This window comes from Halichoeres trimaculatus, unplaced genomic scaffold (assembly GCF_033239565.1).
Source record: "Halichoeres trimaculatus isolate MK-OKI-2021-1 unplaced genomic scaffold, fHalTri1.1 fHalTri1_scaffold_1, whole genome shotgun sequence".
Classification (NCBI taxonomy): Eukaryota; Metazoa; Chordata; class Actinopteri; order Labriformes; family Labridae; genus Halichoeres; species Halichoeres trimaculatus.
Window position 1 is genome coordinate 21,400,714 of NW_027437179.1, and position 20,868 is coordinate 21,421,581.

At 41.8% G+C, this 20,868-nt stretch overlaps 1 protein-coding gene across 13 annotated transcripts in view; it reads left to right on the forward strand.

The window, feature by feature from the left end:
* The first annotated feature begins 1,681 nt into the window (after window positions 1–1,681).
* The window catches only part of kif21b (kinesin family member 21B), a 70,815-nt gene continuing 51,628 nt past the window's right edge, over window positions 1,682–20,868 (forward strand). For all 13 annotated transcript variants that reach the window (XM_074672053.1, XM_074677473.1, XM_074676680.1 and 10 more), the window contains exon 1: window positions 1,682–2,075. In XM_074672053.1, coding sequence (XP_074528154.1) covers window positions 2,035–2,075 — 41 coding nt within the window. In that variant the 5' untranslated portion in view covers window positions 1,682–2,034. The remainder of the gene's footprint in view (window positions 2,076–20,868) is intronic.

Sequence of the window (20,868 nt, forward strand, 5' to 3'; positions counted from 1 at the left end):
AGCAGAGAAGGATTTGGAAAAATGTGAGTTTTCTCCTCAAGTGCAGATTTGAATCCTGCCAGCTGAAACTCTGCCACCGTAACTGAGCTGTAGTGATGCTGAACACTTTGCATTTATCATCTAGCAGCCAAACAGAAACTTTATGAGCAGCTGGTGGAAGAAACTAAATTGGAGGGAAACAAGGGTAAAGATCCAGAATGATTGACAAGAGGACAGAGCAGACTGTAAAAAGAGAAATCATAAAAGCATGGCGAAAAGCTATTACATCTATGAAACAAAGAGAAAGGATTTTAGTTTCCCCTTTTGATGAATTATGACTCAGCAGTTGGAGGAAGTGAGCAGACTAACTTCCTATCTTAACCACAGTACATTAACTCTACCTACAGTCTAATCTACCAACATACAAACCTCTGATATGTGTGTAGTTCAACCTTTGACCTCAAGGTGTTCAAAGCAGTCGCTCCTCCCCTCCCTCATGAGAAGTGGCCTCCCTTGTTTATGGCGGTTTAACGGACCTCAGATGTGTGCTGCAGGTTTGTAATCTTTAAAGTCCGCTGTGGGTGTGTCGGTGGGCGGGGAGTGTGGACCATTGCTCCAGCTGATTGGTTGTTAATGCCCAATAAAGGCGGGGAAAGTTCGGCAGTTGGTCAGACCACCAATCAATCGGATGTTATTATGCTGCGTTCAAGGGTCGCTCGTAGTTATGGGAACTGCATTCAAATCATGTAAAATATTGAAAAGGAGTATCACAGTCCTCGTTCGGGTGGAATAATTTTATTTCAGGGAGTTTTGTTGTATAATTTAGCACTATACTGCCCCCTCTAATGAGCCTTTATTTTATTTAAGTGGTTAATTTCGATACTTTCTACAAAAACTGTTATAGGTACATGCCCAATTCACACCACTGTCATCTACTGCCAGCCTTTGGGATGTTTATTTAAAAACACAACAAGTTAGTTCATTGTTCCTGAATAATTGTATGTAAGTGCCATATGTGTCTTTCAATGGGTCAGCTTTTATAATGGAGTGAATCAAACACATTTTTTATTTGAATTGATTTTTATTTGTCTCAAACAAGCACATAAAAACAAACAATATTTGTAATAGGGAAAAGAAATAGCACACAATGATAAAGTGTGATTTCGAACAACTTTAATATAAATAGAACCTTAGTTAAAAGCATGATGACTGACTCAATTATTTGAAAAAATAAAAAGGGTTATAAAATTAGCATTAGCAACAAACAAACAAACAAACAAAAACACATATCTTTACCATATTGTCATGGACCAGCATCACATCGATGACAAGTGAACACTACAGACCCCTACCTTAGTCTTGAGTAAAATTGAGAACTGACTTGAAATACTTTTCTGTGTATGCAATTGTTTTTGTTTAGGGTTAGATTTACACATCACCAACTTAGGTGCCAGTGTTGACCTGTTGTCTTCAATTACTGGTTTACGTTTAAAGCAATATCACCGTCTTTTATTAATTGGCAGTTTTTTTCCTCACACTCTTTCATAATTAACTATAAGTTGTAAGATGTTATTGTACAGAGCCTACAGGCTCCAGTGAGAAGCCCAGGTGCTGACTTCAATATTCCGACTTTCAATCTTCCGACAGCCCCTGAATGCAGCAGCACCCCCTCGAGTTTACGGTCTCAGCGCCGCTTCAACGTGATCGCGTCTCTCAGAGCAGCAGTGTGGTTTGTGAGGAGCGCTCATATGCTTCACTCACGCTCACTTTACACAGGATGTAGTGACAGAAACAGAGAGCGGAGAGGCAGACAGAACAGGCAGATAACACTCTGCGATGTGACAAACTCCTGTGAGCTAGAAATGACCGCCACAGCGGAGGAGCAGCAGACAAGAGGAGTCCGGTTGAGGCAGCTCACCGCGGGCAGGTCTTGACGGCTGCTCCCGCTGACCTGAGACTCCCTGCACCGCCGCAGCACTGCACGTTTTACACTCACTGAAAAACTCATCGTGTCCGAAATAATCTCCTGTTCGTCGGTGAACCCCGAAATACGTAATGGCGAGCCAGGGCGACTGCTGCGTGAAGGTTGCGTTGAGGTAAGCCTTTGGCGTCTGTCTGCTGGAAATCTGCCGACCTTAGCAGACCACATTGTGTCTGTGCCCGCTGGCACTCAATTAAATGCACGCCGCACACCTATAGTCTTATTTACCCTTAGTATTGTCTTTGCACTAGCATGCGTTATCTGCAGCCATAGAGAATACTATTACACATTGTTTTGTAATACATGGGTGGTGCTCTGCATAGTATTGATAAGGCAACGCATGTGCCAGCAGAACGATATCACCATATGGTTTGTGAGGGCACGACTTCTTCACAGCATGAGTCCTCTGTCTGTATAGCTTCCATCAGTATTAAATATGGGGTGAAGTGACAAGGACAGCTGCAGCCAGGTGCAGGGAGGAGAATGGGCGTTTCTCCCCAAACCCATCTTAGTATTATTATTCTCACATGCAGCCACATGCAGTCCCACCTTAACCTAATAGACTGCAGTGAACAGCTTTTAATGTATGCTTGAATTTGCTTTATAACTTGGCTTGAAAAGGAGATGCTTTTGCCTTTTTATTGTCCTGCCTCTGCAAAAGAATGGGCACAAAGACATGCTCTCCTTCAGAGCTGTGTCATTCACAGCCTTTGTTGGAAATGCACCCAAAAGCTCAGGCAGCAGAAGCAAAGCTTTTGGTTCCACATCAGAGGATATTAGCAGCCCATCGATTATGTGTGCCAGGACTCAAAGCTGATTTAAAGAGATCATATAAATGTGCATTTGCTGCCTCTGGATGCCTCAAAATTGGAAGGCACAACAGTAGTGTGAGTGTAAGCAGCGCTGTGCCTGTGATCATGCTCATTTTGCAGAGTGTGGAGCTGAAGCGGTGGTCCAACAGACACTGGTCTTGAACCCAGACCCTCCCATACTTTGCCACATGAGCTGGTCCCTCTGTGAAACACTGGAGGTCTTTTAAGAGCAGATTTTGTCATTCACACTTTTTTGTACAAGCGAAAAGATCACATTTGCATTTTCACATCCTCTTTTTATTAATTTTGAAAATGTAAAGCACATGCAGTAATATAACAGTGAATTGTAGCTACTCTTCCCCCCCATTGCCCCAGCTCAATGGGGGTTGAGGTTGTGGTCTGCCCTGTACAACAGCAGAGCCTTTGAAGAAGACCCTTACAGATGCCCCCATCTCCCCGAGGGAGGTCTTAACAGTCACCTGTCACTCAGCCGCTGAGTGAATCTGCTTTGTGCTTGTTCACGGCAGCAACTGTAACAGGAAGTGGGGTGGGTGGTGCTGACAAAAAGGCAAAGAGAAAGGTGAAAAAAGAGGCGGTGGAGACAGCTGGTGCCTGGTGCTCAGCTGAAATTATTGATTAAAGTCTGGGAAGCGACAGACAGGCTAGTTGATGGAGTGGAAGTGGATGAGTGAAGGGGGACAGATACAAACATTCACACACGTGCCTGGCTGTCCAGCTGTCTGTCTGTATCTCATTTGGTGATGCAATGCTGACATGATAAGCAGCGTGTGAATGCGTGTTTTCCCTGCTGTGATCCTCTGACCCATATTAATTTCTGCAGTGATGTCTGTCCACCAATGACTTTAGATCTGCTGGAGGTTTTGTTCATTGATACAGTCACAAAGTGCTTGCTTTGGTGAACAGTGAGTTTGGTTCTGCTCAAGGTTTCTGCCTGCTTGAATAAAATTTTTATCTTGTGACTGTTGACAGGTGTTTGTAGTAGATGACCAGAAGAATGTTGAGGCTACACAAAAAAACATGACAAATGTAATGACCAACACCCTAAAAAAATGAATAATGAAACCGTCTGTCAACCCATAAGTTTGTTTAAGGTTTCTGCCTGTTATATAGTTTTTTTCAGTGACTAACTTACAGGAGGTGTTTGTTCATGATGAATCCATGCTGGGTCTTAGTAAATAACATTTCAATTGCATAGTTTCATCCAAAGAAGACTGAATTTATGGCTCCCATTCTCTTAGTTTGGTGCTTCTTGGGATTTCTACCTGTTCAAGCAGAGGCTTTCTGTTGTTTCTATGTTGCAGTCCTTGTGGTTGGTTTCTCCAGGATTCATGTCAGACAGAAAATTTTCTGCTTCTCAAGTGGGTTTGGTTCTGCTCATGGTTTCTGCTGATTTACATAAAATAGTTCCTCATTTACTGTTGCAAAGCGCTTGATCATTGCGGGTTTAGAACTGAAATACATCTAAATTGGAAAATGTAAATAGATTTAACCAGACAGACTGTATTTAACAGGGGTGTTTAGCAGGGATGTGTTCATTACATGTCTACACTAATGGGCAGGCCCATTTTCAGTTTGTGTGATCTGTGTTTGTATTTACTCGTCCTCTCAGTGCCACCAAGAGCGCCTGTGATTTTGACAGGAAATGGGAAGCCCATAAATAAACACACAGAGAAGAATAACTTCCTGCTGTAAAAGCAACGGTTTTCCCAATGACCCCTTCACATCTTTTTTTTCCCTTACTCCCTGAGAAAGTTGGTCGCTGATAAGAAAGGATGGTGTTTAATTGCTCCCATGTTGTTCAGCCCTTCAGGCAGACCCTATACAGCGTAGTGTTTGTGTGTGTGTGAGTATGAATTTTGAGGGCAATGGGGTTGTTGCTCTGGCCAACACACACACACACACACACACACACACACACACACACACACACACACACACACACACACACACACACACACACACACACACACACACACACACACATACGCACACACACACACGCACACACACGTAGTCTGAGTCGCCAGCATCCATTTCCTGAATGTCTGCACAGCCTTCCCTAAACAATGTCCATATAACCAGTGACATGACCTAAAAGCCTGCACTCAGACCAGAGGAAAACACCCAGACACAGACCCATACACACTCTTTGACACAGGCACATACACACAGACACGCACTGCAGTGCAGTCATGTCAAACAGGACAACATGCATGTATTGTAACTCCCTGCTAAGTGGGCGTCATTAAAAAGCTTCTGGCTCAGCTGTTTCGTTTTTATACAAGATAAGCATAGTCTGATGCAAATGGGCTATAAGAAGACTCCTACACTTTCTTTATCTCTGTTCAAACCCTTGAAAACACATGCACACTATTGCAGACTCTCAGCTATATTCACGGAAAGACATACGTGGAGCTTCACTTCCTCTTCCCCTCCAGTTGATCTTATGTTGAAAGTAGCTTTTGCTCCAGATTGAAAGTTTTATGTCAGGGCTCCCTCTGAGCATGTAAGTGCTTCTACAACACACCATAACTCAGTCTTTGTGTGTATATATATGTGTGTGTGTGTGTGTGTGTGTGTCTGTGTGTGTGTGGTCATTTATAAGGTGTAACTTAACATAAGACATATGTTTTTATTGTCATTTTCCCCATCCTTATGCTGTTTTTCCACAGATTTGTTGCTTGCTCATTCCAGACTGAACAGGGATTCTTAACTTCCACCAAAGTACAATGCCAGTCTATACAGCTGTGTATGAAGAAGCACAAGGATACATTTGTTCATGTCGAGGGCTTCTAACTTGTGACTCATCTAAAATATACTCCTTCCCCAGGCTTTCCCCTTGGTTGGATTTGATCTCTTCGGCCAAAAGAATCAGCTGAGGAATCCCCAAGTAATGACTCCTCAGTCCTGTGTTTTATAAATCTGTGGTTCGAGATCATGACAACGATGTGGGCGATCTCGTGTGAATAGAGCACAAAATAATCTGTGTTCTCTCAGACTTGACACAGGGCTGACCGCTGTGTTTTTGGGTAGTCGTGACGCAGGTTGTTTTGGCTCAAAGGCGAACACGGTATCTTTAATCTCTCTGCGAGCGAAGTGATCAAAAAAAGAGCTTCCAGGAAAACACTGACATTTTTCATAACTATAAAAGCGCTGCAAACTTTTTCCACCTCATGACCAAAACACTGGCTTTTAAACAAAGTCAGAGCAGCAGAATAACTGCTGTGTAAGGGGCCCCTTACAGCTGATGCACAAAAGCTTTATATGGGGGGTTTTCAATAAAAGCGCGTGTTTTGTTGTTGGTCGGCTACCAGTCTCGCCTGTTTCCTGTAACGGTTAGCCACACAGGCTCTGTCTGAGTTACACACCTCTCTGGGGGGCTTGCTTTAAAAATGGCTGGAGGGAAATAGTGTGTGTGTTTGTGTTTTTGTGAGGGAGCCCATGTGGTCATCCGTACTGGTCACAGGTTAGTGCTGCATTTAATCCCCACATGAGTGCATTCTTACACTTGGTCTCTACATTCATCCCTCGGCTTTGGAAAAGCGAAAGCCGTTTTACTTTGTTGATCTGACTCTGTGCTTGAGTTGTTTCCAATCAGTGATTTCAGTCTCTGTCGAGGGAAGAGGAGCAGGAAACATGACCAAGCACCCACCCAAGTCACCCGTCCGCAGCTTGTGCATCACTTCCTCCTCATGCTGGCTGGCCTGCTTTTTGTCACATGCTTTTTGTTGCTGTTCTTCAAACCTGTTTTACATATCTGCGTGTGGCAGGAGAGCTAGAGAAGCTGTTTGCTCAAAATTACTTAGGAGTTAAACAACATGGATCCATGTTCGAGCTGAATGACATAATGGTGTGCAGAGAGCATTCATGATGTTGTTCTGAGAGTAACACAAGGTGTTTAGTTCAGAGCTTGTTGGATCTTGTTGCATAATGAGGCTTACAAGCAGATTGTAGCTGGGAGGTGAAAAAGGTCTGCTGGACAAAGAAGAGAGTGAGGTTGCTGAGCTACACTTCTTAATCCTGGTTATCCAAACAACAACACAACTTCTTTTCATAACAAATCTGATTACAGGACACAATACAGCTTTTGAAGCTAGGAAAGTGATCCTCATCTTCTAAGCATATAGAGAAGGGATGTTTCATAATAACCAACTTCTTGGTAATTAAATTCTTGTTAAAAGACTTTTCTAAAGTAAAGTAAACACTCAGAAAACAGTCACTAAGCAGAGTTTATTGAAAACAGTTATAGGATCACTGAGCGTGCATGTAAACAATGCCACATTAGTTTGCAGAGTGTGGCGAATGTTGCCAAAGCGAGCACCACCAGCCTTTAGTCCTGGACACTTTTAAAAAAGAGATTTTATTAAGTCCAACAAGTTTTTGGTTAGATAAAGGTTATTCCAGTGTCGATTAGTGAGGATGACCCCGTTCAATTGATTAGTCAATGCATCTTTACTACACAGTTGATCCTGATAGAGTGAAGGTCAGGGCCTGTGAATTTCTAACAGATCAGAAATAAAAACACTTCATGGTCCTTGGCATGGTCTGTGGCATTGAAATATATTGTGCAACTGCTGTGTGGATGAACTTCTCCCTATTAAGTGCAAAAACCTCCCAAATGGTGTTGCTGCTGTTGCAGAATAACTTCCTGTGAAGCTGCTGCTGGACTGTCCACACTTCCTGTTCACTTCCTGCTTTTAGAGGTGCTGATGAGTGTGTGGGCTTAGCTCAGTTAAACTGAAGCTTCAGAGATGTCTTCACTCTAAGTTCATTTAAGTATGATTCATTTTTCTGTTTTGTGGTGCAAAAGCTCTTTTTCTTTCTTACTTAAAAATGGAAAACACAAGTTCATCCTGAGACTTCTAACTGATGACACATCATCCCAAACTTCCCTCTAAATGTGTGCCCCATCTTTTTATTCTCTCCTGCTGAAGCTTGACTGCATGTGAGCAAAATTAAGCGTGAAAACTGTGACCAAAAAAGCTGGAATTTCACCAGCTTTCTCTCCCTCCCGGCTCCTTCCACTGCTATTCGCCCACTCCTGCACGTGCACACAGACATACAAATCTGTGTTTATTTGCATTCATCTCTGTGAATTCAGAAGAAATGAAAGACTCTTCAGTCTGGAATTTGCATTTATTCAGTTATCAGGGCCTCATCATATGTCAGCTGGAGCTGCCTTATAAATGGTCCTTTTTAATAATTATTCATGCTGTTGGGACATAAGGAAATGTTTTATCCAGATCAAAACATGTCCACAGGCTACATTTTTTAGCTTTTTGGCTTGAGTTAAATACATTTCAGAGGTCTGCATGTTTTTGATGAATCACACAGCCACTTTGTGCTGACATTGTTGTGGTCACTTAGAAATCACAGAGAGTCTGTGAGGGGAGGGGGATCAGGCCCTTTAAACAGAGCACCTCTCGGCTGAGTGTAGACAGAGGACACACTGTGAATGAGTCTGATGTCACAGGTCTTTGTGCTCTGTGCTGAGTTTGCACTCACACACAGATGAAGACACACTGAGCAAGGGCAGGGAAATGGAGGATAAGCGAGGATGAAGAAAGAGGGATATTTCCAGAGAATATGGTGTACAGGAAGGAGGGCGACAAAAAGAATTTCAGAAAGTCTGTTTCTGATGTCGGCTTTGTTTTATAAACTGCTCCCCCACTTCAGAGAAGAGCAAAGCTTCCTGCAATTGAACACAATAAAAACAAAGTCAAAGCAGAGAGGAAAGGAGACGGAGGAGGCTGAGGGTGCGGTGGGGGGATTGGGGGTGTCCGGAGGCGGAGTGGAAAAAAGGAGCAAGTGTGTCTTCTGTTGTCAAAAGGCCACTGTAGCGTGCAAATATGAGCTCCTAGCCAAACATGCAGTGACTGTGTGTGTGTGTGTAGGCATGTGCGCGTCCATGTGTGAGTCCAGGCTTGTGTGTTGGTTGTACGTCTGAGCATCGCGTGTATGAATAATTCGGGCACAGCTGCACGTGGCTGCTGTGTTCTCGCGACTGGAGGAAGATACAGAGAGGGATGGAGGCCCCCAGGTGTTGTGTCTAGACTTTATAGAGTCAAGTCACTTCTATGGTTTGATCTAGGGTATGAGCAATATAAAAACTATATTATCTTCTGCTTTTAATACATGAACTGCAAATAAAACATGAGCTGCTAGTAAACCTGTGACAGGAGTAGGAAATTAACCTACTCCACTTCTCTTTTCTCTCTTTTATTCATCACTGTATCTCTTTGACTGCTCTTAAAACACACCAACATCCCTCTGTAGCCTCTGAAATGTTCCCTTGAGCTCTGAACACTTTAAGAAGGTCAGTGTTCACGTGGCAGAGCTTTACTGTTCTCTTTCTGTTTAAGCGTCCATCTGAGGTCGATTTGTTCATATAATATTTTTTTTCCTCATGAGAGTTCATATAAGGGAATTTATTTGGTTGCGTGTGCTTTTGAGTCTTGTGAAATTGGATATTGTTTTTACAGGAAGTGAAGACATTATGGATAAGAAAAGAGATGGAAAGAATTTGAGTTTTGTCTGTGCCTCAGTCAAGCTGCCGTCAGCGTCTACTGTGTGTGTATAAGAGGGTTGGTTTTTGTGTGAGTCCAGCTGGCCCATAATCACCTTGAGTGCTAAGTAGCTTATCACTGCCGGAGTTTGTGTCTGAGTTTGTTTGTCTTGTTGTTTGTGAATGGGGAGGTATTTAAAATAGCTGAGTTCAGCAAAACAATATATAACACATCTGGTCAACAGACATTTTCTTAAAATGTGGTTTAAACAGCACAAAACTTCAGTGACGAGGACAAAGAAAAACTGCCTGTTTGCCCATCAGCCTCAGCTGAACTTTGTGTTAAGAGGTTCTCAGCAAATGTTAGCATGCTAACACCCAGAACTAAAATAATGAAACAATACACCAGCTGAAAGTCAGCATGTCTAATAGGGCCAAAAAGTTTAATAAATGACTGGTCATTTATTATTGAAAGAATTAATGGACTAATTGGCATATTGATTGCACATTTACTTCATGGTTCTTTTTTTGCAATCACTTTGTAAATATAAAATTACATCCCATTACAATGCAAGTTTGAACGTGTAGAATGGTTAGCATAGTCACACATTAAAGTGATGCTCCAGGATGGAACAAGTTGGGTCCTATCACAAGGTTTAGGGCAGAAATTACCCCATACAGCAGTGTTTTTGTGCAGCAGAAGCCTGGGGCGCACGCACCAAAGACCCCCTCCCTGCTCCTCTGCCGGTTTCCTCTGCACTCAGACGGGGCCAATTTTTACTTGACCAAAGACACAAATAAACGGACTCCCACCGAAAAAATCTGATATTGGTCTGCATTCACGCTTTATTTAGAGAATTTTCAGTGCGTTACTTGACCCAACTTGTTCCATCCCAGAGTACCACTTTAAGGTTTTTCTTCACCATTGAGTCTGAGGTGAGGGGAAGATTAAGTGTATGGCAATGAAAATGTAAAACTTTAACAGTGGTGGTGTTAAACTTTTGACCGCCAACATCAACATGCTACCATCACAGTGTGGTTGGGGCCAAGCAGTTTGCGTAGTCATTGTTGCAGCGGTTGCTGGCTCGGCTTCCAGCCATGACCCACCACTCCACACGTCCTGTCTCTCATCAGTAGTCATATCTAACAAAGGTAAAAATGCCAGACAATATAACATTAAAAAAGGAAACGCATCAACATGCTCCTATTATGAGTGGGCTCCAGTTCACAGATCTAGCAGCCAGGTTTTTTTTTTTTGCTTGTGCCACTCTCATCAAAGATAGTACGGCAGAAGGATGTCTAAATCCTACTCTTGATGGAATAGTGTTTACCTTGTGCTTTTTGTAGTCTTCTGACCACTCAAAGTGCTTTACATCACAAGTCACTTTTGCCCATTCACACACGATCTATACACTGATGGCAGAGGCTACTATGATAAGTGGCCTCAGTACGGTATTAATTTATTGCAAGGTTTTACTTGTGTCACCAAAATTAAGCAGCAATTTAGTTCATTGTTGTTTTTTGTAGACTGTTTGCAAATTGTTGCACAGCTATGGTCAATGTCTTTTCTGTTAGCCTAGCATGCCCATTGAGCTGGACTGTAGCATGCTAGCTCCATCTGTTTAACCACAATAAAAATGCATGAGAGTTTCATGATAAAAAGAAAAACTGGCTGTTGGACAATGGATTAGACTTGCCAGTCCAGAAAAGTGAAAGTGAAAGTATTTTTTATTGACTCCAGTTACACCTTAATAGGCTAGTAGTTTAAGCTAGCCTTCACCACATCTTGTAAAAAAATAGCATTTTTAGCTCTAGCTTGTCATCTCATTTACTTTCTTAGACTTCTAATACCATTCCTAAGCTAAAACTGTCTTGTCATGTATCAGTTGAACAAAATATTTTTGGAGAATTCATACATGTGAGCTTGTGCCTCACTGGGATGCTAGGTCTTGAAACCCTTGCTAATTTAGCATTCCTGCAGACACACAGACATTGTGGCTTGCTGCATTAGCACTCATGCTGAATGCTGTCTGACAGAGTGGGAGGCCGAGCTGGTGGTAATGCTAACCAACCCTCCAGGGAGGCAGACAGACGAGCAGAGTCATGGCAGCAGTCTGCCGCTCAGCAGCATATGTGAGAAAAGATGAACACAGCACAGTGTGTGTTTGTTTGACTGCTAACCTTTATGTTGTTGAATCATGCACCACAACATATAAATATCATATCACCCTAGGAGTGTCTGACGGTTATGTATGCTGCAGCAGGTCTCTTCTATGTGCATATTCCTCCAAACTATCGAGGAAAATGAATAATTAAAATGTAGGCTCATTTAATTTATGAAAAATTTTCTCTTGTGGATTAAAAAGTGTAACAGCACTAATATGTTTTATCCCACATTAACACATTAAAAACTCATACATAGACTCATGTGGATCAATTACAAACAATATTTCACATGTGGCAAAACTCATTAAAGGCACATCTGTGTTTCAGGTGTTTTGAAATGTTTTGCACGCTGTGAGCTGTGTGATTGAGAACAAATGTGAGCACTACCAAATTTTTTTGTGTCTCAGTCCTTGTGGAGGACTGTTTCTCATCACGTTCCTTATGATCTTTTTATGAGGTCTAAACTGGGTCTCCATTATGCCACTGCAGTAATTAAGTGTCACACCAGACCAATTTTTGCAACATACTCTGTGGTCTGTCAGTCAAGATTATCCATGAAACTCTTCAGATTATAGGTGTTCACATGGTGGCCTGTACTCAAATTATACACAGTCCTGTTGCTTAAAAGCACTCAGGCTAAAAGCATCCGCTATCCATGAAAATAAAAAAAACTCACACAAAAAAGCTCCTCCATCAGACAGTTCTTGTCACAGTTAATTGAAGTAAATCAAAAACTGGCCGGCACCTCTCTGACCTTGACAAGACTGTTTGTCATGTAAGAGAGAAGCTAATTTGATTCTGTCTCGTGCCTCCACCTCCCCCCATGGAGCGGCAGAGCAGACGAGACAAAGGGGGAGGGAAGGGGAAATGAGGAGGGGGATGAGGATGTGGGGTGTGGATTGACCCAGAATCAGCTCCGATGATGCGAATTGATGTGCCCTTGCAACAATAAGGGACGCTGATCTGAAAATGAATGATGATTAGCAGTCTTGAGCAGTTGTGAGAAGTTAGATTTTAAAATAATGGACACAGTTAATGCTGGTACTGATACCAGGCTGATGAGATTTGACCTGGATTTCTATTTCTTGAAAGACAAGCCGTTACTATTATTGAAATAATTTTTACTGCTTTGTTTGCGTTTTTGTTGTTATAACAATATCAAAACAAAGATTTTTTTTTACACAAGATAAGGAGTGTTTTCTGTTTTATATCTGTGATGGCAGATAAACTAAACTTAGGATGCAGTTTCAAACCCCTCTTACACTTGAGCTGAACTCCTGAATTCTCTGGTGTGATGCATCCACAGACAACCAAATTTGACCTGACCCCAAGTAAATTTTTCCTGCTTGTCACCTCACAAAAGTCTGTGTGAAGTGAGGCTGAGTCAATATGCGCACAGTGACACAGGAGAGAGGTCTGATACATATTTTGAATAAAGTATCCTTTTTTTTGGAGAGTGCATTTGGTACATCACAATATCCTGCTGTGTTTGTCATGTGTGGATATAAATCCTAGACAACACCAAAACTTGAGTGTTGAGTGCACTTGTCTGGAAATTGAGAAAGTTCTGATTCAGAGGAACTTTTTAATGGCTCATCTCTCTTTTTTCACTTCTGTTTACTCTGTTGTGTTGTATTCAAACATAATTTAGCGTGTCGGATGTTTCACCTGATACTGTCACTAAGAAATGGGAATCCTAAGAACCTGATGTGTATAGCAGATCCCACTCTCGAGACTGGGCCAGACGCCTATTTTTTTCTGATGTTTTTGAAGGACAAAGATAATGTTCCCTGAGGATTTAGGATGACAATTCATGGCAGAGATCACGAGAGTTAGCAGCTCAGTTGGTTGATCTTTCTTGAAGAGTTGACCCAGCCCTTTCGAGACAATGTAGGACATCTCGGTCCTTGAAGTCCGGCTCAGTTAAGAAAACGCTCATGTCATCATGGATGAACTAGTTCGTTCATTTGTGCTCTAGCTCATGCTAACACACCCAGTCAAACCAATGAGCACAATACATGTGAACCCATCTCTGGATTATCGCTGGTTCCCAATCAGCAGCCCCTCCGGCTATGGGTCTGCCAGTCTGTGTAGAGTGTTCAATTGATAAGGTTCATTCAAAGGCTATGAAGAGTTGGTCTCGTGGATTATATTCTGCTTGTATTGTATGTCTGAGTATGGTGGTGAATAGAAGGATAGGGTAGAATCAGATGAGTGTGTGTGAATGAATGCATTTCATCTCAGTCTAGCAGGTAGAGTGTGTCCTCTATTGGTAATAAGGTTATTTAGGATGTGATGGTACATTAAGTATTTTAGTGTTGTAAGTAAAAAAGAGGCTTGCGCAAAGTGCACTCTAGGCCATGTGCTGCCCGTCCCATTCCTCACTGATGCACACACAGGCAATATCAGGTAACCACTGGAATACTCCCAAGAAATATAAATTTATCCTATCCCCTGAGACTGTCATGTGTTTCCTTGACTGTTTTGTCTGTTCTTTTTTCTTTGTGTTCCTTTTTCTTGTGATCCCCGTCTTGTTCTAGTGTTCTTTAAGTGTGTGTCCATGTAAAGTCTTCTGTGTTTCCTGCGATATTTTGTAGTTGTCTGATTGAGGCCTTGTACAAACGTAGCCGGGTATTGTTGAAAAAGAATACCCTACCCCCTCATTTGTTTTCAGAAATACTTTTTCTTGTCCAAATGCTGAGAAAATCTGGCGATATGGGGCAAACCTGCATTGGGCAGTGTTTTTTAGACATATAACACGTGCCAGTCAATCAGAATGAACCCCCGACTTATGAGAACCAAAACTTCTGTTTCCTTGTGTATACATGAAACCATAAAACCAGAGTTTTCCAAAATCTTCACTTTGGCCAGGTTTCAGAAAACGTCATTTTTAGTGACATAAAACTGCAGTTTCGTGTGGATGACAGGCCTAAATGTATAAAAAAAATACGTGTGGTTTCCCAGATACTCAGCCACATGTGGACATGGACTTGGTCTTGCCTCATGTTCTTGGGTTTCCCTCCTCTTTTACTGCACTCCTCATTTTCACATTTCCTGTTTCACACCTGTGTTAATTTACCCTGTGACTCTTTAGTATCTTTGTTTCATCACTCCCTCAGTTTGTCTCATCTCTATGTTTTGCCATGTTTTCCTTTACCTTGTGTTTGTTTTAGTGTAAGTGAATGAGGATTATTTTGAATTGTGTTAATAAATTAGTGAGTCTACAGTTGGGTCCTCCCCTCTTTGTTTCTCTACAAACAGGACAGAAAGACCTGGCCAAGACAGGAGGAAACACAGAGATGAAGTAGAGATGGGATTGATTTACCTCACGTTATAAAATTTAGAGCAGCCAAATATTTGACTTTAAAAAATGTTAATCAATGAAGTTTGACGAAGACTATGTGTTGTATAACTGCTGTCACAGTAACATTGCAGCAGGCGTGGGCCGGCGCTCTGGGAGAACCAGCACATGTTCATCAGTGTGGCCACATAGACGTGAGATGGGAGTGGCAGAAGGTGTCGACTCTGAGTCCGTCTGTCATCTCTTGGATGAGCCAGCTGTCCAGGTCCAGCCCCACGCTGCCTCTTGTGACCACTGCCCCAGTTCTTCAGAAAACTGTCAGGATTTTCCTGTTTAAAATATACAACCCCCCCTTACTTTCACATTTGCATACTCCACTCTTACTCAGCCCTCTCCAGATACTTCACGCATGGCTGCCTCTGTTTGTTTCCTCATTAATGCTTCCTCTTCCGATGTTCCCACCTGAGCCAGGCGGTTACTCTTTTGAACCCTGCAGAAGAGGTCAAGGCTGGCTAAAGCAATTTCAAAACTCATTACTTCAATCTGATGCCATGTTATTTAATTCATGGCTAAAACGGCTTTACCCTGCCAGGGACACGACACAGTCAGGTGCCCTCTGCTTATTTCTGCCAACACCTAAGAGTGTGCTGGACCTGAATGTGAACTTCTGAGTGTGTGTGCATATGTGTGTGTGTGTTTGGCTAACAGCCTGTTACCCTGCTGTGATGTTGGGCCCATGTAGAGGATTGGAGGCCAAAGTGAGAGACGGATTTCGTAGTGAATGGCCTCCTTCCACAACCCAGTGTGTGTTGTTATTTCAGTGCACGCGCATGATAAAGTGATCAGTTTAAGAGCATATGATAGACCTAAAGTGGTTTCTTAGATAGACCGTGGTGGATTGACTAGCATCTGAAGAGATGGAGAGAGGAGAATGTCACTCAGGGCAGAGACAGTTGTGTGGTTTTTTTTTAGCAGAATCACTGCAGACAAGTCATTCAGGAAATCAATGGGAGGACTGATTAGACAGGCAGCAGGACAGAAATGCCTACTGTGCTTTAATAAGCAGAAGAGGGTTTTTCATAGGGTATTGCAGTTACTTGTTGGGGTTTCATGAATGAAAGATGTAAGTTATAAGAAAATGTGAATTAGTGCTGAATTCATTTACATAAATAAGATGTTAAGTGAAAGTACAAAGTACTGCAATCTACTTATTAAACAAAACTACTTAACTTCAACTTGTTTTATACAATTTTCATATTAATTCTGCTTTTGACAGCATTTTGTATTATATATTTTACAACATATTAATCAAGTTTTCAGTGAAAAAGTGTATTTCCTTTTTTAACTGTGGTAAAACAAATGAGCTCTTTTTTATAATGACATTCAGCTTCAGTGTCAATACTACTACTTTTCAGGAGGTGCTTTGTCCTTTTTGATGAGTGAAGCTGTGAGCGTGTTGAACTAGCTTTGGTTTACCTGAAGAGGAAGGAATATGCTAATTACACAATGGGCAGATGGATGCAGCTGTTGCTCTTTATGTTTCTTACATACTATGAGTGTTAATTACATCGCATGGCGTTTGTTGTGTTGTAGGGCAGCAACCCTATCTATCATGGTCATCTGCTTCCTCTTCCGGTGAAATTTGCTCACACTGAACACAGAGGCATACCGAGACCTGCTGGGTCTTGCCAAATCCAATAACAGTCCGAAACCAAAGTATTATCTGTGTGTCATTTAGGCTACGCTTGGTTTGTTCTTGCTTTAAAGGTCCCATATTATGCAAAAATCACTTTATTAAGTCTTTTAGTGAAATTTGTGTGTCTTTGGCTGTCCTCCCACAAAATGTGATATTTAATGACAAAACCTGTACTTAGTAGTGCTTGTGAATCTGAAATCCTGACCTAAAACCAGCTGTTTGGATTTTGGGGTTTGCCGACGTCAGCGATTCCCTTTTTTGACCAATCAGGAGCAAGTCTGACCTGATTGGTCCACCGGAGCAGATACCCCGAACCCCCTCCCTGCCCACTCCTCTCCCTGCTGCTGGAGAGAAATCTCTCCAGCAGCAGGGAGGAGAATGCCAAAGTTGAAGGGCCATCACTGCTTTGTTTTGGGCTGTAAACAGCCACACAATGCCATGCACAAGCTTCCCATCTCGGAAGAAGATAAGACTTAGTGGCTAGAGTTCATTTATCAAGGAAATGTGCCAGCTACACTCAGTAAAACTGTGCATGTGTGTGCTTGTCACTTCACGGCCGACTGCTTTTCCAACTTTGGACAGTACAACAGAGGGCTAGTGAATAGACTGGTCCTGAATCCAGGCGCATTATCAACCATCCGTGAGTATTTTAAACGCTGTGTGCTGTGGAGCAGATGTAAGAGCTTTTCCTCAGTGTCCCCCCTGTCTCTGTGTTAGCTTCAGGATGCTAATTTTAGCTGCGGTTAGCCTGTTGTTTTAGCCTGTAATGTTATGGTAAACTGTGCTGTTTTCTAAACTTGGAGCACTCCGAGCTCGTGGCACCGCTCTCAGCGATGCAGAAGAGCGGGGCAGTATCAGCGGTGGCTCATTTACATATGAAGGTCACGCCCACTAAATCAGAGCGTTCTGAACAGAGGGGCTATGAGAGCCTGGAAACAATGCTGCTGTGCTGGATTTATTGGCTTTTTGGACCAAAACATATTACTACCATTTCATGAAGACATCAATGATCCATATTAAACTGCAGAAAAGGAGCACAATATGGGACCTTCAACTAAGCTGTTCACATACATTTTAAAAGTCTGATCGCGTGCGAAGCTCACAGTCTAATTTCTTAAGTTGCAAGATACAAATGTAGTTCTACACATCCACTCTGTTGGCTGTTCAAATGGCTTTTCTCCCCGTTTTGACCTTATCAACCACTAATGTGCCCTCCCTCCCTCCCTCCACTCCTGCACCTCTGGGTGTCTCTCATTTCATCCTACAGTCACTGATATACCCAGAGCTCCAAACTCAAAATAGGCCGAGACAATTTCCTGACTTCGCAGGGCTTTTCATGTCAGATGTGACAATCTGTATGAACTGCCGAAGGCCAACCCCCCTCTTGTTCTCATTTTCCTTTCTTTCTTGTTCCCACTTTCTGTTCTGTTTTGTTTGACTCTTCTGAGAGGTAGATACAGAGGGACCACGAGAGAGAGATAAAAGAGGGTTAAAAGGCTCCACCTTGATGGCTTTTTAGATATACTGTATCAGGTGTACAGTGTGAATAGTAGAGTGTGTGAGAAAGGTTGCTATCACATGTTACCAGAGTGTTCAAAAGACACCTTGTACTGAGGTGTAATTAAAAGAAATAAAACTTCATGCAGTAGACCATTAACTCAGAAAGTGACTGTAAAATTAAAATAAGAAGGGTTGAGGACACTGTGAATAGTCATGGTCAGGCCTGAGTCTTTTTTTTGGTCTCATCTCTTCATTTTTGCTCCAGAAATGCATCATGATTTTTTTCATTTTTACTTTTTTTCTCCTTCTTTATCTTCTTGACCTTTGTGGAACTATATTTTTGGTGTCTATTCCAAGAAAATGTTATTTCAGTTTGTTTTAGTTTGTTTTTATAATATCAGGCTAATAATTTCCCCATAGCTCTTTTTTAAATAAAAAAACAACATTTTTTTGCTGAGTTATCTTGTCTCAGTTGCTTAGAAACAAGGTCTCGACGTGCTCACGTGGGCAGTGCCAGGCTGGGAGAAAAACACACTTCCCTTCTTCAAGATCGTTTTTATTCCTGGAGATTAAAGCAGTCTCGTAATCCATCTCTGAAATGTTTTATATGAACCCAACATTCCCTCTTTGTGAACGTCTGTTTCACTGTTTCCCTGCACTTTTAAGGCACAACGGGGAGAAATTAACAGAATTGCATAGAGTGTAAATCCCTGTCTTTGATGTGCAGAACTACACACATACTAACACACAGACATGCAAAATGCTGTGTCAGTGTTCTTAATCCTTATCTGAAGTCTGACAATGACAAAGCACTAATGGTGGTACAGTTTAAAGAAACAACCGATCCAGATGGAGAGTCCATCTCCTGTTTATGTAATCTCTGTTCAGCTGGCAGCGTGAGGTTAATCTCTGACAAAGAGAGAAAGACAGCTCTGTCATGTTACTGTGTTGTATTTTTACTTTATCATGTCAAAACACAGTCATCTTGCTAAATTTAGAGTAAAATAATAGAAATGTTTAAGTCTCCTTTATAAAAAGGTGGTTATAACTGCCCTTGTGGTCATTGTTGGCTTCTATTATAACAGCCTGCCTGCATCTTGCTGGCTCATAAGTATGCAAAGATTTGATTTGGCTGCATTTCAAGAAATAATGTATATTCACTCTCAGTTTAAGATTAATCTGAATGGCTTATTTGATGAATGAGGGCCTCTGCTGTAAATGTGTGTGCACATTATTTCTCTGCAAAGTACCATTAGAGTTTACGAGAAATGAAGCCTGTAGTGTGTATGTGGAGTCCACACCCGACGGCTGACAGTGGGACAGGGCTGTGGTGCAGAGGAGTCAGCAAGGATACATCCTGAAGCTATTTGAAAAACCACTCGACAACCACTGACAGGAACCGACAGGCAAGGAATTAGAGGGCAACACCTTTTCAGCACAGTTCAAGTTCTTTAGAAAAATAATTAAGCATGGATCTGGCTTGTTTTGAACTGCAGCAGTGTTTTCTTTACGTTATCTGTAGAGATTTTTGTTCTTGGCATATCGTGCTTTTAGTCTGAAACAACAACATGATAAATGAGGATACATTCACAAAGAATAGCGATTCTTTTTCCACTGAAGCAGTCATGTGCACCAATATTGAGTGATTACACATTATTATGTTGTGAACACAGCTGTTTCACCTGGAAGTCTACACTGGTGAAACACCTTTTCCAAACTCACACTCTTCACAGAGGTAATGAGGTATGTGGCAGAAGCAGAGTAGAGAAAGGATGAGATGACATGTTTTAGTGATGTCTCTCTGCTGAGCTGTTATTAATGAAGACAAGGACAAAATGGTGGCATCAGGTTTCACCACCTTTTATTCTGTCAGCCCCTGTTTTTAAGAGGTGGGGGGAGGATTCACATGCTAAATCACAAGGGTTATATTTTTATCAAAACATATTTTTCCATGCAAGAAGATTTGTCTTTTTTTTTTCTCCGGGTGCTTCTGTCTGCCCAGGGCAGCGGGACAATCTGAAAACACACATTTACATACTGGTACCCTAAAAGATAACTGAGGGATGAGTTTTCAAAACTGCTGATGGATTTGCATCGACTTGAGTCTTTATAATTTATTCTACATCCATTATTATGGCTCAATTTTGGTCTCCACCAACTCTCTGCCCAGTGATTTTCTGATTATTTGCAGACTTGTCAGTGTTCAAGGCTCTGAGTCAGGTTTGGCCATGGTTACTGTGGTACTACAAAGAGCCACATCCCACGCATGGTCTTACAAACCCACTTCCTGTCACACGTAAACTAAATGGTATAAAATGAAAACAATACATTTCCAATTTTCAAAGCGAGATTTATTGTGTTTGCAAGTGTGTTTAAATCAAAGACAAGTTTCTGTTTTTACTGCAGATGAAACAAAGTTCTATCTAGCTATCTATCTATCTAGCTATCTATCTACGATGAGCGCCTGAGGAATTGAGAGGAGCACATGTAGAGAAAAGAAACTGAAACTTAAGTATCAATCTCATCACCCAAGGATTAATCAATACTGATCCCAAGGTTGGCATCAACATATCAATATTTCAGATTGATCAGCACACCACTACTGATAACAATATTTTTTTATGAATTGATCGATGAGCCGCACACCACTACAAAAGGCAAAGAGCCACATGTGGCCCCTGAGCTGCAAGTTGGCCACCCCTGCTTTGAGTCATCCAGATCATGGTGATTCAGAGCTTGATTCTAAAAGGAAACTGGTTTTGGAAAGTGCTGTTTTGAACTGCAGAAGCCTTTTGTTGGGGGTAGAAATGCTCAAAAGAATTCTACATAACCTACTTGTCTTTTCTGTTTAAACTCTGAATATATGCTGACTGCTTATGTCTTGTATTTGGTGAGGACAAAAACCAC